At 43.8% G+C, this 13,704-nt stretch overlaps 1 protein-coding gene across 1 annotated transcript in view; it reads left to right on the top strand.

Moving 5' to 3' along the window:
• LOC106595110 (phospholipid-transporting ATPase ABCA3) overlaps positions 1-13,704 on the top strand; it is a 97,248-nt gene that overhangs the window by 36,793 nt on the left and 46,751 nt on the right. Inside the window, exons 8-12 of the mRNA XM_045719865.2 lie at positions 2,943-3,063; positions 7,407-7,580; positions 7,770-7,951; positions 11,050-11,187; positions 13,111-13,240. Of these exons, the coding sequence (XP_045575821.2) occupies positions 2,943-3,063; positions 7,407-7,580; positions 7,770-7,951; positions 11,050-11,187; positions 13,111-13,240 (745 nt within the window). The remainder of the gene's footprint in view (positions 1-2,942; positions 3,064-7,406; positions 7,581-7,769; positions 7,952-11,049; positions 11,188-13,110; positions 13,241-13,704) is intronic.

Below are 13,704 nucleotides of genomic sequence, written 5' to 3'. Positions count from 1 at the left end.
ATGAGTGTCCTCAACACTACCTGGCTAAATACGTTTTATATACAGTGCCTAAATTCAAAATTGATTGACTAGATTTTTTTTCTCACCATCTATATACAATTCCCAATCATGACGAAGTGAAAACATGTTTTTAGAAATATTTGCACATTTATTGAAAATGAAATACAGAAATATTTAATCTACATAAGTATTCACACCCCTGAGTCAGTACTTTGTCAGCAATTACAGCTGTGAGTCTTCCTACATTTTCTCCTATCACAGCCATTAAACTCTGTAACTAAATAAAATAAAATCAAATCAAATCCCTGAGCGGTTTCCTTCCTCTCTGGCAACGGAGTTAGGAAGGATGTCTATCTTTGTAGTGATTAATTAAGCTGTAATTAATAAGCACCATGCTCAAAGAAAATAGGGATATTAAATGTCTGCTTTTATTTTTTATATGTCATCTACCAATAGTAGTCATTGGAAAACCTCCCTGGTCTTTGTAGAGTCCATGCAACTTATTATGTGGCTTGTTAAAACCTCTTTGGGCTAGGGGGCAGTATTTTGACATCTGGATGAAAAGCGTGCCCAAAGTAGACTGCCTGTTACTCAGGCCCAGAAGCTAGGATATGCATATAATTGGTGGATTTGGATAGAAAACACTCTAAAGTTTCTAAAACTGTTCAAATAATGTCTGTGAGTATAAAATAACTGATATGGCAGGCGATAATCCGAGGACAAACCATCAAAAAAAAGAAACATTTCAGCCTAACACTGTTTCCAATGGCAGTCATGTTTTAAATAATAATCAGAAATAATCAGACACCCATTTTTCAAGCTAGCATATAATGTCACAAAAACCAAAACCACAGCTAAATGCAGCACTAACCTTTGATGATCTTCATCAGATGACAACCCTAGGACATTATGTTATACAATGCATGCATGTTTTGTTCAATCAAGTTCATATTTATATCAAAAACCAGCTTTTTTACATTAGCATGTGACGTTCAGAACTAGCATACCCCCCGCAAACCTCCGGTGAATTTACTAAATTACTCACGATAAACGTTCACAAAAAACATAACAATTATTTTAAGAATTATAGATACAGAACTCCTCTATGCACTCGATATGTCTGATTTTAAAATAGCTTTTTGGTGAAAGCACATTTTGCAATATTCTGAGTACATAGCCCAGCCATCACGACTAGCCATTTAGACACCGACCAAGTTTAGCCCTGACCAAACTCCGATTTACTATTACAAAAGTTTGATTACCTTTGGTGGTCTTCGTCAGAATGCACTCCCAGGACTGCTACTTCAATAACAAATGTTGGTTTGGTTCAAAATAATCCATCGTTATATCCAAATTGCGGCGTTTTGTTCGTGCGTTCAAGACACTATCCGAAGTGTAAATAAGGATCACGAGCATGGCGCAATTCGTGACAAAAGATTTCTAAATATTCCATTACCGTACTTCGAAGCATGTCAACCGCTGTTTAAAATCCATTTTTATGCCATTTTTCTCGTAAAAAAGCGATAATATTCCGACCGGGAATCTGCGTTTAGGTAAACAGACGAAAGAAAACAAGGCATGGGGTCGACGCGGGCACGCGCCTGAGTCTCACAGTACTGTAACCAGCCACTACCCAAACGCGCTACTTTTTTTCAGCCAGAGCCTGCAAAGCCACGATTCAGCTTTTTGCCGCCTTCTGAGAGCCCATGGGAGCCGTAGGAAGTGTCACGTAACAGCAGAGATCCTCTGTAATGGATAGAGATAATCAAGAAGGGCAAGAAATTGTCAGACAGGCCACTTCCTGTATGGAATCTTCTCAGGTTTTGGCCTGCCAAATGAATTCTGTTATACTCACAGACACCATTCAAACAGTTTTAGAAACTTTGGAGTGTTTTCTATCCAAAGCTAATAATTATATGCATATTCTAGTTTCTGGGCAGGAGTAATAATCAGATTAAATCGGGTACGTTTTTTATCCGGCTGTGAAAATACTGCCCCCTAGCCATAACAGGTTAATGCTTTTGTGTGGGAGCGCTGTCCTCAGATAATCGCATGGTGTGCTTTCGCTGTAAAGCCTTTTTTAAATCTGACACAGCGGCTGGATTAACAAAAAGTTAACCTTTATTTTGATGTATGAAACTTGTATTTTCATGAATGTTAAATATTACTATTTCTGTAATTTGAATTTCGCGCTCTGCAATTTCACCCGATGTTGTCGAGGTGGGTCGCTAGCGGAATGCCTGCGCCAGAAAGATTAAACCAATGTTTACTTCTGAACTGAGTTAGGTTTGCCATAACAATGGGGTTGAATACTTACTTACTCAAGACATTTCTTATTTTTTTTTCATTTTTTATTAATTTGTAAACAATTCTAAAAACAATTCCTCTTTGACATGATGGGGTATTGTGTGTAGGCCAGTGACAACAATCTCAATCCATTTTTAATTCAGACTGTAACACAACAAAATGTGGAAAAGGTCTGGGGTGTGAATACTTTCTGAAGGCACCATAATAAAGATGAGTGTCAACTGCACTGTTTCTTAAACCATGGTTTGGGACCCAAAGTGGGCCCTGAGCATGTTGGAGGTGGGTTGCGACACACCTCTCACACTATTTCTTCTTAATGTGGGTTGTTTGAGGACAGTACATTTCTCATTTGGATCTCGAGCTGAAAAAGCTTAAGAACCTCTAATCTACTGGATCTCCATCTGTCCAGGGTCGTGTTAATTAGACACCAAACAAAAGAAAACTGCCAATCATGGAAGGACTACCTAAAATTGTCCAATAAGAAATGCTTCTTTTTGTTCTGTGTTTCAAAAGGTTTTACTACGTTTTTTCTACGGTGTGCCCTAATGAATCCGAACCCAGGTGTTTGTGTTCAATTCAATGTGTTTAGTATTCATAAAGATAATGATGTTCTTTCCTCTCCTGGCCCTTTCTAGGTGAGCCCTATTGGAGCTGTGTTGACCTATAGTGACCCCACCCTGGTCTTTGTCTTCCTGCTTGTCTTCGCCGTGGCAACCATCAACTTCAGCTTCATGATCAGTGCCTTCTTCTCAAGAGGTGTGTGTGTGTGTGTGTTTCAAGAGGTTTGTTTGTGTGTCTCAAGATGTCTGTCCGGCCTTCCATCGCTCTCCTAGAGATGAATGTACTTTGGTGCGAAAGGTGCAAATCAATCCCAGAACAACAGCAATGAACCTGGAGGAAACGGGTACAGAGGTATCTATATCCACAGTAAAACAAGTCCTATATCGACATGACCTGAAAGGCTGCTCAGCAAGGAAGAAGCCACTGCTCTAAAACCTCAATAAAAAAGCCAGACTATGGTTTGCAACTGCACATGGGGACAAAGATCATACTTTTTGGAGATGTCCTCTGGTCTGATGAAACAAAAATAGAACTGTTTGGCCATAATGACCATCAATATTTTTGGAGGAAAAAGGGGGAAGCTTGCAAGCCAAAGAACATCATCCCAACCGCGAAGCATGGGGGTGGCAGCATCATGTTTTGGGGGTGCAATACCTTGACTTTGTTGTCCTTAAGCCATTTTGCCACAACTTTGGAAGTATGCTTGGGGTCATTGTCCATTTGGAAGACCCATTTGCGACCAAGCTTTAACTTCCTGACTGATGTCTGGAGATGTTGCTTCTGTATATCCACATCATTTTCCTCCCTCATGATGCCACTTAACAAAATAGATGGCATTGGAGTGGCCATCACAAAGCCCTGACCTCAATCCCATAGAAAATTTGTGGGCAGAACTGAAAAAGCATGTGCGAGCAAGGAGGCCTACAAACCTGACTCAGTAACAGTGTCAGGAGGAATGTAGTAGGAGGGAGGACAGTAGCTCTGTCGTTACCCATCGCGCCACAAAAGCCACGGCCCTTGCAACGCAAGGGGAAACCCTAGTTCAAGTCTGAGAGCGAGTGACGTCACTGATTGAAACGCTATTAGCGCGCACCACCGCTAACTAACTAGCCATTTCACATCGGTTACATATGTAAACTTCTGACCGACTGGGAATGTGATGAAAGAAATAAAAGCTGAAATAAATCATTCTCTCTACTATTATTCTGACATTTCACTTCCTTAAAATAAAGTGGTGATCCTAACTGACCTAAGACAGGGAATTTTTTACAAGGATTAAATGTCAGGAATTGTGAAAAACTGAGTTTGAATGTATTTGGCTAAGGTGTATGTAAACTTCCGACTTCAACCGTAAATGTAGTGTAGATCATATTATTTGACTTTCCTGAGGTTGTTTCGTCTTTCCTCTGAGTGAACAGCAGTAAACCAGCTCCATCAGTCATTGGAGCCTAGAGGATGGGCAATCAAATGTCTGTTTTATTATTCCATGAGGCTGAATAGTCACTCAACGTGACAAACTGGAACAAAGGGAGAGGAGATGTGGTGAAAAACCTGTATGTCTACACGTTTATGTTTAGCAGCCAATACACATGCTTGGGAGGTTTAGAATAATCAATTGTTTACGTTCTAAACGAAGGCGATTGATGCTATATGATACATTACATTTCCAGTTCTACACATCCTGGGTGTTGAGCTAATAAAGCTTGGCACAATGCTGATGTTGCTTTCTTAGCCCTGCTGGTGTGGTCAGAGTTGTGCTGGAAAGATGACTTGTGAGGTTAGCAAAAAATCATGTCAACAAGACTCCGGACTGACTTTTATAGAGGTTGTGTGGTTGTTTGAGGGTACCTCCTCATTTCACTCAGTTTCAGGAAGGTTTTCTTGGTTTGTGCCGACTGAACATGACCGAGGATTAAAGCACAGCCAATCACACACAGCCAATCTCACACAGGCTCATTTGGTTCTTGCTAATATAATACCCTCACACAAAAAGGAAATGATGATTATTAAATGGCCTTCAGTTGATTACGCTTGATAGTCCTTTATCATTTCTCTTTCACAATTTCTTTCTTCTATACTTTCATATCTTTTTGAACAAAAAAGTCCAGTCCAATTTCTCCAAATCGTTCCTCGACAAAAGAGTGCAGATAGAGATTAAAATGATCTGTGATTGTGTTCAAGACCAGTTTGGAGTCTGGTGTAATCAGGCAAGCTGTTATTTACTCCCAGCAGTCATACAATTTCTGTCAGGCTTTGGCTTTTAAAAGAGTAGCTGAAAGCTTAGCAAATGAAAACCTTGAGATTGCGTCTGATTACGGTGTGCATGATATATTTTCTCCTGCTTCTTTTTTTTGTGATTATTGGTTGGGTGTGTGACATACAGTATGATGTCATTATTAGAGTAGGGTGAGAAAGGGCTTTTAGCTGGCCTCAGCTGTGCCTGGCCCCTTGTCACAACAGGACCCCTCCCCAGGTGGCCTTCCGCTGCCTGAAACTCTGACCTCCTGCAGAGTTAGGTGAGTGGGTACTCACATTCAGATCTGAACTGCAGAGTTAGGTGAGTGGGTATTCCCATTGACGGGCTCCTCGGCATGACTCTGCAAAGGCTGCTTCATTTAAATTCAGGAAGCAAACTGAAACATTATTTCTTCATTGCTTCTTGCTTCTTGCTGGTAGTAATGGAGGAATCATCCAGGCCTGAATGTTGGGGTCCACTGGGGACTGGATCAGGGGCTGATGTGGATGGAGTGCCCCTCTGTGGGCTGTGGAGTCAGGTTTTTAGTGTCTTGCGTTTAGAGATGAGGCATTTCTTCCTTTGTCTTTATTTCTCCCTGTCTCTCTCTCAATTCAATTTAAGGGGCTTTATTGGCATGGGAAACATATGTTTGCGTTGACAGAGCAAGTGAAATAGATAAAACAATAAAACATTTACTGTAAACATTACACTTACAAAAGTTCCAAAATAATAAAGTTTTGTATGAAATGTCATATTATGTCCATATACATTGTTGTAATGATGTACAAATGGTTAAAGTACAAAAGGGAAAATAAATAAACATAAATATGGGTTGTATTTACAATGGTGTTTGTTATTCCCTGATTGCCCTTGTGGCAACAGGTCACAAATCTTGCTGCTGTGATGGCACACTGTGGTATTTCACCCAATAGATATGGGAGATTATCAAAATTGGATTTGTTTTTAAATTCTTTGTGGGTCTATGTAATCTGAGGGAAATGTCTCTGTCTCACGCTCTCTATCGCCTAATTTATTTCTATTGTTTTACCACTCCCCCATTTGTCAGGAAAAGTTAGAGTAGCGCATTTCCCCTTCTCTCTCCACCTCTCCTCACTCTTTCTCCCTCTCCTACTGTCAGGTAGGCACCCTGGCCTCTCTGGGGACTGAATTATTAATGTCCCTAGGAGGGAAAGCAGGTGGAATAGGATTCAAGATGACAAATGTTTTCTGTGAGTAATGTTTCTTGCGTTCTTTCTCTCTCGGTCCGTCTCTCCCTCTCTCTCTCTCCCTCTCCCTCTCTCTCTCTCCCTCCCCCTCTCTCTCTCCCTCCCTCCCCCTCTCTCTCTCCCTCCCCTTCTCTCTCTCTGTCTCTCTCTCTCAATGTGTGCTAGTCTGAAAGGAATGCAGGTTGAAGGAATAGCAAATACAGATAGTTCTTCTGTGCCCGTCTACTGAACAAGAGATAGGCTATCTTAAGATTAATCTTCGACCCTAGCATTGCACACACAGGACCAATGAGTCCCCTGTTCTAACTACCTCTCCCTGGCCTAGAGTTGTCTTCTATGTAATTACCGATAGAGATGAACAGAGGCTGAATACTGCCTTCACATCTAATCTGAAAGGATGGAGGAGGTTATCTTTCTCCTCTTCTCTCGCTCTCGGGTGCTCTCTCTCTCTCTCTCGGCGCTCTCTCTCTCGGCGCTCTCTCTCTCTCGGCGCTCTCTTCTCACAAATAGTTTCATATTCAATCATATATTTTACACAACATTCAGGTAGAAAACAAATAACTGAGAAATGTACACTTCCAAAGCTACCATTATTCTGTGCTACCATCCTTCCTGATGTCACAAAATAAAACAACTTTGACACGATTGTTCTTTAAATACCCACGGACCATTCCCACATTCTCAAAAATATTAATATTGTTTAATCCTCCAATTTTTGGGAATAGGAGTTGAACCAAGAGAAGCTCTTTGTTCCATAGGTTTATTCCCCCCCTCTTTCTGCATGACCAGGGGGAGAGAGTCTCTGCCAGGAATTTATGACCTGTCGTAAAGTCAAAACTTGTGGTGGGGGGGAGGGCCACGATATACACCCCAAAGGGCCACGTCGTGACAACTGTTTTCCCCCCTCCAGACCTTTCCCTCTCAGCGTGTTTAAGGAGATCAGTTTGAGCAAGGCCATCTACAAAATCACTAATGACAAGTTATTTGGGATCCAAGGGGATTTGTAGATCAGTGATTCTTTGCAGTCTGACTGCTATAATCTATCTCAAACACACTCCGTCTCTCTCCCTCTCCAGCCAATGTGGCGGCGGCGGCGGGCGGCTTCATCTACTTCCTGTCCTACCTGCCGTACCTATTTCTATGGCCTCGCTACGACCTGCTTAGCCACGCCCAGAAGGTGTCTGCCTGTCTCATCTCCAATGTGGCCATGGCCATGGGAGCGCAGCTACTGGGCATGTTTGAGGGCAAAGGTGAGCCATGTTCACATGTTAACACAGAGAGACGCACACAGAGAGATGCGCACTCACACCAATGCGCTCATACCAATGTTGTGTTTAAATACCAGCACTCTAATTATGAGTCTTCACCATCTATTCAAATGTCTCTACCCAACTTTACTCCCTCTCTCTCCTCCCGTCCATCTCCCCCCCTTCCCTCAGGCACGGGGATCCAGTGGTGTAACCTGTTTGAGTCGGTGACGGTGGACGATGACTTCTCCCTGGCCCATGTGCTGGGGCTGCTGCTGCTGGATGCCCTGCTCTATGGCCTGGTGGCCTGGTACGTGGAGGCTGTGTTCCCAGGGGAGTACGGAGTCCCCCTGCCCTGCTACTTCTTCCTACTGGTACGTAGGAGTGGGTGTAGGTTGGGTCTGGGTGGTGGTGCGGGGGGAGATTGGTGTGTGTATGTACATGAAGTCAGTGTTCCCAGGGGAGAAATCTATTAGAACAAGGGTGTCCAACTCATTTCATGGAGAGCTGAGTGTCTGCAGTTTTTTTTAAATTAAGCCCTAAACAAACGTGTGGAAATTCCTTACTGTTCAAGGAAGGAGTAAAACCCTGCAGATACTCGGCACTCCGTGGAATGAGTTTGACACATGCAAGTTAGAGCTTTGGCTGTTGACCCCTAGTCTGAGAGGAATGCAGAATGACTCATTATTTTTATTTGCAAGAAATATCAGGAAGTATATGTTGTGTCAGACAGTGAGAGTGAGGCTGGCTGTGTTTCCAGGACTGGAAACCCAAACGTGTTGATTAGGGCAGCGGTCCCCAACCTGTTTTGGGCCACTGACCGGTTTAATGTCAGACGATATTTTCACGGACCGGCCTTTAAGGTGTGGCGGATAAATACACAAAATAAAATGATACGACCGGCATAAAAACTGTGGTATTTTTTAAATATAATAATAAACGTGAATCCACTGTGTACTCGTATGCAACTTTATTAGCAGCGTCCTCGTAACATCACACCAACAACATAACATGAGTAAGATCCTCTCTGCCCCCTAACGCTCTCTGGTCGCTATGGTAACGTTTAAACATGCCTTAAAAATAAGATGCAACACAAAAACAAATATAAAGTGCATGAAAAATACAACTCACCATAACGCTAAATCAGTGGGAGCCCTGAGCTTGTTTCTCTGCAACGAGACGGTCCCATCTAGGGGTAATGGGAGACAATGACACCCGAAGTGTGTTGCTTATGTCCGGTCTACTCCGTAATTTTGTTTTGGTTGCTGTCACTGCAGAAAATCCCGCTTCACACAAATAGGATGTCGGAAATGGCAACAGGGTTTTCAATGCTGTTGTGGCGATCTCAGGGTATTCTGCCGTGACTTTAATCCAGAACACCGGCAGAGTTGTTGTCTCGAACATACTTTTAAGGCCGCCGTCATTTGCGATCTCCAGCAGTTGATCTTCTTCTTGCATAGACATGCTGGATTCACCTGGTTTGTTGACAAATGGGTCGCGGATCCATTCCTTGGCAGTTCGTGGGTCTTTTGTGGATGGGAAGTAGCGCTCAAACTCTTTTAAAAGCAAAGACAGGTGATCGTGCACCAGCTGGGACAATGAAGGCTCGGGCTCAGTCTCTTCCAGAATCCCCGCGAATGTTTGAAACATGTCAAATATACCTCTGTTCACGCGCCGTCCCCACAAATCCAGTTTGGCTTTAAATGCGGCTACTTTATCTGCCAACTTGAAGACAGTTGTCATTTTCCCCTGAAGTGACCGATTGAGTTCATTGAGCAGGTTGAATATGTCGCACAAGTAAGCGAGTTTTGCGACCCATTCCTCGTCACTGAAATGTGCTGCCAGCGGTGACTTTGTTTTCTGAGAGAAATCTCTGCAGCGGCTCTCGTAATTCAAACACTCTGGCCAGCGATCTCCCTCGTGATAACCATGTTATTTCTGTGTATAAGAGAAGGTGTCTGTGCTCCGTGTTCATTTTTCAAAATAAAACATCGTTCAGACTCAGATAATTAATAAAACGGAAATAATGTAAGTTATTTATTCTTTCTCTGCGGCCCAGTATCAAATGACCGGGGGTTGGGAACCGCTGCATTAGGGCACACAATAGCAAGATGTTTTGCAATAGAAGACGGTGGGTCCCTGATGAATTTGATACCACGATAGGGGTCCTCAGCCCCATAAAGTTTGAGAACCCCTGCGTTAGGGTTAGACAGATGTCTTTGATGGTTCCTTTAAGGTCCACTAGGGTTAGACAGATGTCTTTGATGGTTCCTTTAAGGTCCACTAGGGTTAGACAGATGTCTTTGATGGTTCCTTTTAAGGTCCACTAGGGTTAGGGTTAGAGGAGAGGGAGATGTTCTTAATAACCACTTAGCATTAAATAGGTCAGACTAGGAGGTCTTAGATTTGACTACCAGTAAGATGGACTAAGATGATCACATTTTCATTGAATCTGTGCTGGAAGGGAAACATGTATTTCATTTGCTGACATGTTATCCAGTAATGAACAATGGTCTTAGTCGGCGTGAGTTGGCTTGATAGAGAGAGACAGGGAAATTACAAACTCTAGACAACAATACAATGCTTGTATTGTCCATTTCCATGGAAATTCATTTTGTGAGTTCAGCAGTACTGCAGTAGTGCTTACTCCCTCCCTACTCAGTTAACCATTCCATAGTCGTTTACATTATTGTAATTTATAGCCTTACTGATTAAAGAGCATGGGATGGATAGCTAATTAATTAAGCATAAAACAGCCCACCCACTTCCTCATCCCAACCTTAATTTACAGTCATAGCTGTTGTTCTCCTTCAAGAGGCCGTTTTGTTGATTTAGTTTGGTGTGTGTTGGTGCATGGTTTCCCACACTCGGTCCTCAGGACCCTAAGGGGTGGACGTTTTGGTTTTTGCCATAACAATACACAGCTGATTCAAATAATCAACTAATCATCTAGCTTTGATCATTTGAATTGGCTGTGTAGTGTTAGGGCAAAAACCAACACGTGTAGCCCTTGGGGTCCCGAGGACCGAGTGTGGGAAACGCTGGTGTAGTGTCTTGATAAGGAGCAGAGAGGCAGACAGGTTTTCTAACAACTCAATGACTTCCCCATTAGCAGCCGTATCGGGTGGGTTTGTTTTGGATGCATTGCCATTGACCTTAGTTTGGGTCTCACTGAATGTTTTCCAAAGCCCCTGCTAACAAACCTGACTCCAATAATCAACTAATCATGATCTTCAGTTTAGAATGCTATTAGTTTCATCAGCTGTGTTGACTAGGGATGGGGAAAAGTGTGACACCAATCAGGCTCCGAGGACTGGAGTTGCCATCCCTGACTAGGTTAATGTTTATCATGGGTCTTGTCTATGGAGTAGAGGTATCTTTCTGATACTGACCATAAGGGTACGAGCTGAGGAAAGAGAAGCATTCCACTTATTTTCTTTCTCCCATTCCCTTTCTCTCCCTCCCTGTCCAGCCGTCCTACTGGTGTAGCAGCCCCCGCATGGCCATGGTGAAGGAAGAGGAAGACGTGGAGAAGGCTCTGAAGGGAGAGTTCATTGAGGAGGAGCCAGCCGGACTGGTCTCAGGAGTCAAGATCAAACACCTGAACAAGGCAAGGTCTTAAATGCAACCTGTCCACCCAGTCCCAATTCGATCCCTAGCCCTCCCCTTGGCTGTAACCCTATGATGTCTGCAGATCTGTAGAGTGGAAGCAACACGGTGGAAGCTCCTCCACTACACTGCTTATACTGTCCACTCTCCAGTTCCCTATACATAGAAGGTTTGGGCCAAGGAGTTGGGAGCGAATTGAGACTGAGACATCAGGTGGTTGAACAGGTTTTTACAAAAAAAGAAAGAAACCCCCTTGTAACTTTACCATTATGGGAGGTTGTCTTTATTTCAGTGTGGTCCTCAACATGTAAAAGAGCATCTCATTTCATATTGTTATGTAAGGATGTTTTTGAACTGGAACTAGGCAGGAGGAGATTTTTGGTACATTTTTGGTATGTTTTCTTCCGTTTGAAGATTAATCAACACAACCCAGGGCTGGGTAGATAAAACACTTGGCTAAGTTTGGGAGAAGGAGATGAGGAGAAGGATAATGGAGAAGATGATTATGACGCTAGGCCCTTAGACCCAGGGCTGGAGATGATGTGATTAGACCCAGGGCTGGAGATGAGGTGATTAGACCCAGGGCTGGAGATGATGTGATTAGACCCAGGGCTGGAGATGATGTGATTAGACCCAGGGCTGGAGATGATGTGTTTAGACCCAGGGCTGGAGATGAGGTGATTAGACCCAGGGCTGGAGGAGATGAGGTGATTAGACCTAGGGCTGGAGGAGATGAGGTGATTAGACCCAGGGCTGGAGAGGATGAGGTGATTAGACCCAGGGCTGGAGAGGATGAGGTGATTAGACCCAGGGCTGGAGAGGATGAGGTGATTAGACCCAGGGCTGGAGAGGATGAGGTGATTAGACCCAGGGCTGGAGAGGATGAGGTGATTAGACCCAGGGCTGGAGAGGATGAGGTGATTAGACCCAGGGCTGGAGAGGATGAGGTGATTAGACCCAGGGCTGGAGAGGATGAGGTGATTAGACCCAGGGCTGGAGAGGATGAGGTGATTAGACCCAGGGCTGAAGAGGATGAGGTGATTAGACCCAGGGCTGAAGAGGATGAGGTGATTAGACCCAGGGCTGGAGGAGATGAGGTGATTAGACCCAGGGCTGGAGGAGATGAGGTGATTAGACCCAGGGCTGGAGAGGATGAGGTGATTAGACCCAGGGCTGGAGAGGATGAGGTGATTAGACCCAGGGCTGAAGAGGATGAGGTGATTAGACCCAGGGCTGAAGAGGATGAGGCTGGAGATGGATAATAAAGAGCCAAATACCTATTCCCTCAGGGATAGGTAGGCCATTGTAATCATTAAATTAGTTTATTAGTCACATGCACAGGGTTGCAGATGTAATTGCAGGGTACAGTGAAATTGTTAGGCTCCAACAGTGCAGGAAGTTTTTGCCATGATGCTCCTATATTGCCTGCGTCTGAGTGATGGAAATGGGGAGAACAGGCCGTGGCTTGGGTGGCTGCGGTCCTTGATGATTTTCTCCGTGGATAAGTAGGCAGTTGTAATCACTTAGATGGAATGATTTTAATCCAGGGATAGGTATGCCATTGTAATGATTTTAATCTAGGGATAGGTATGCCATTGTAATGATTTTAATCAGGGATAGGTATGCCATTGTAATGATTTTAATCCAGGGCTAGGTAGGCCATTGTAATGATTTTAATCCAGGGCTAGGTAGGCAGGCCGTTGTAATGATTTTAATCCAGGGCTAGGTAGGCAGGCCGTTGTAATGATTTTAATCCAGGGCTAGGTAGGCAGGCCGTTGTAATGATTTTAATCCAGGGGTAGGTTGGCCGACCGTTGTAATGATGTTAATCCAGGGGTAGGTTGGCCGACCGTTGTAATGATGTTAATCCAGGGGTAGGTTGGCCATTGTAATGATTTAGATGGAATGATTTTCATCCTGCCAGGAGTTCAAAGTGGGTAACAAGACGCGGCAGGCTGTCAAGGATCTGACGGTGAACATGTTTGAGGGCCAGATCACAGTTCTGCTGGGGCACAACGGAGCCGGGAAGACCACCACACTGTCCATGCTGACAGGTGGGACGTGCGCGCGCGCACACACACACACACACACACACACACACACACACACACACACACACACACACACACACAGCCATACACATTGCTACTTTTCCCTTGTACAATCTACAGACCGAATTGAAAACAGTGATGACGCTAACAGAACCGAAAGCATAGACAGGCCAGTGTGCCTCCACTCTAAAACCAAACTCACAATAGGCTTTGTATTGTAAAACTCGCTCCTTATGTTTCTCTGTGTATCCTCCAGGTCTGTTTCAGTGGCAGGGCCTACATTAACAGCTATGTTTCTCTGTGTATCCTCCAGGTCTGTTTCAGTGGCAGGGCCTACATTAACAGCTATGTTTTTCTGTGTATCCTCCAGGTCTGTTTCAGTGGCAGGGCCTACATTAACAGCTATGTTTTTCTGTGTATCCTCCAGGTCTGTTTCAGTGGCAGGGCCTACATTAACAGCTATGTTT

Source organism: Salmo salar, chromosome 06 (assembly GCF_965601325.2).
Source record: "Salmo salar chromosome 06, fSalSal1, whole genome shotgun sequence".
Taxonomy (NCBI): Eukaryota; Metazoa; Chordata; class Actinopteri; order Salmoniformes; family Salmonidae; genus Salmo; species Salmo salar.
Note: the sequence above shows the minus strand (reverse complement) of the source record. Positions and strands in the feature narration are given on the sequence as shown.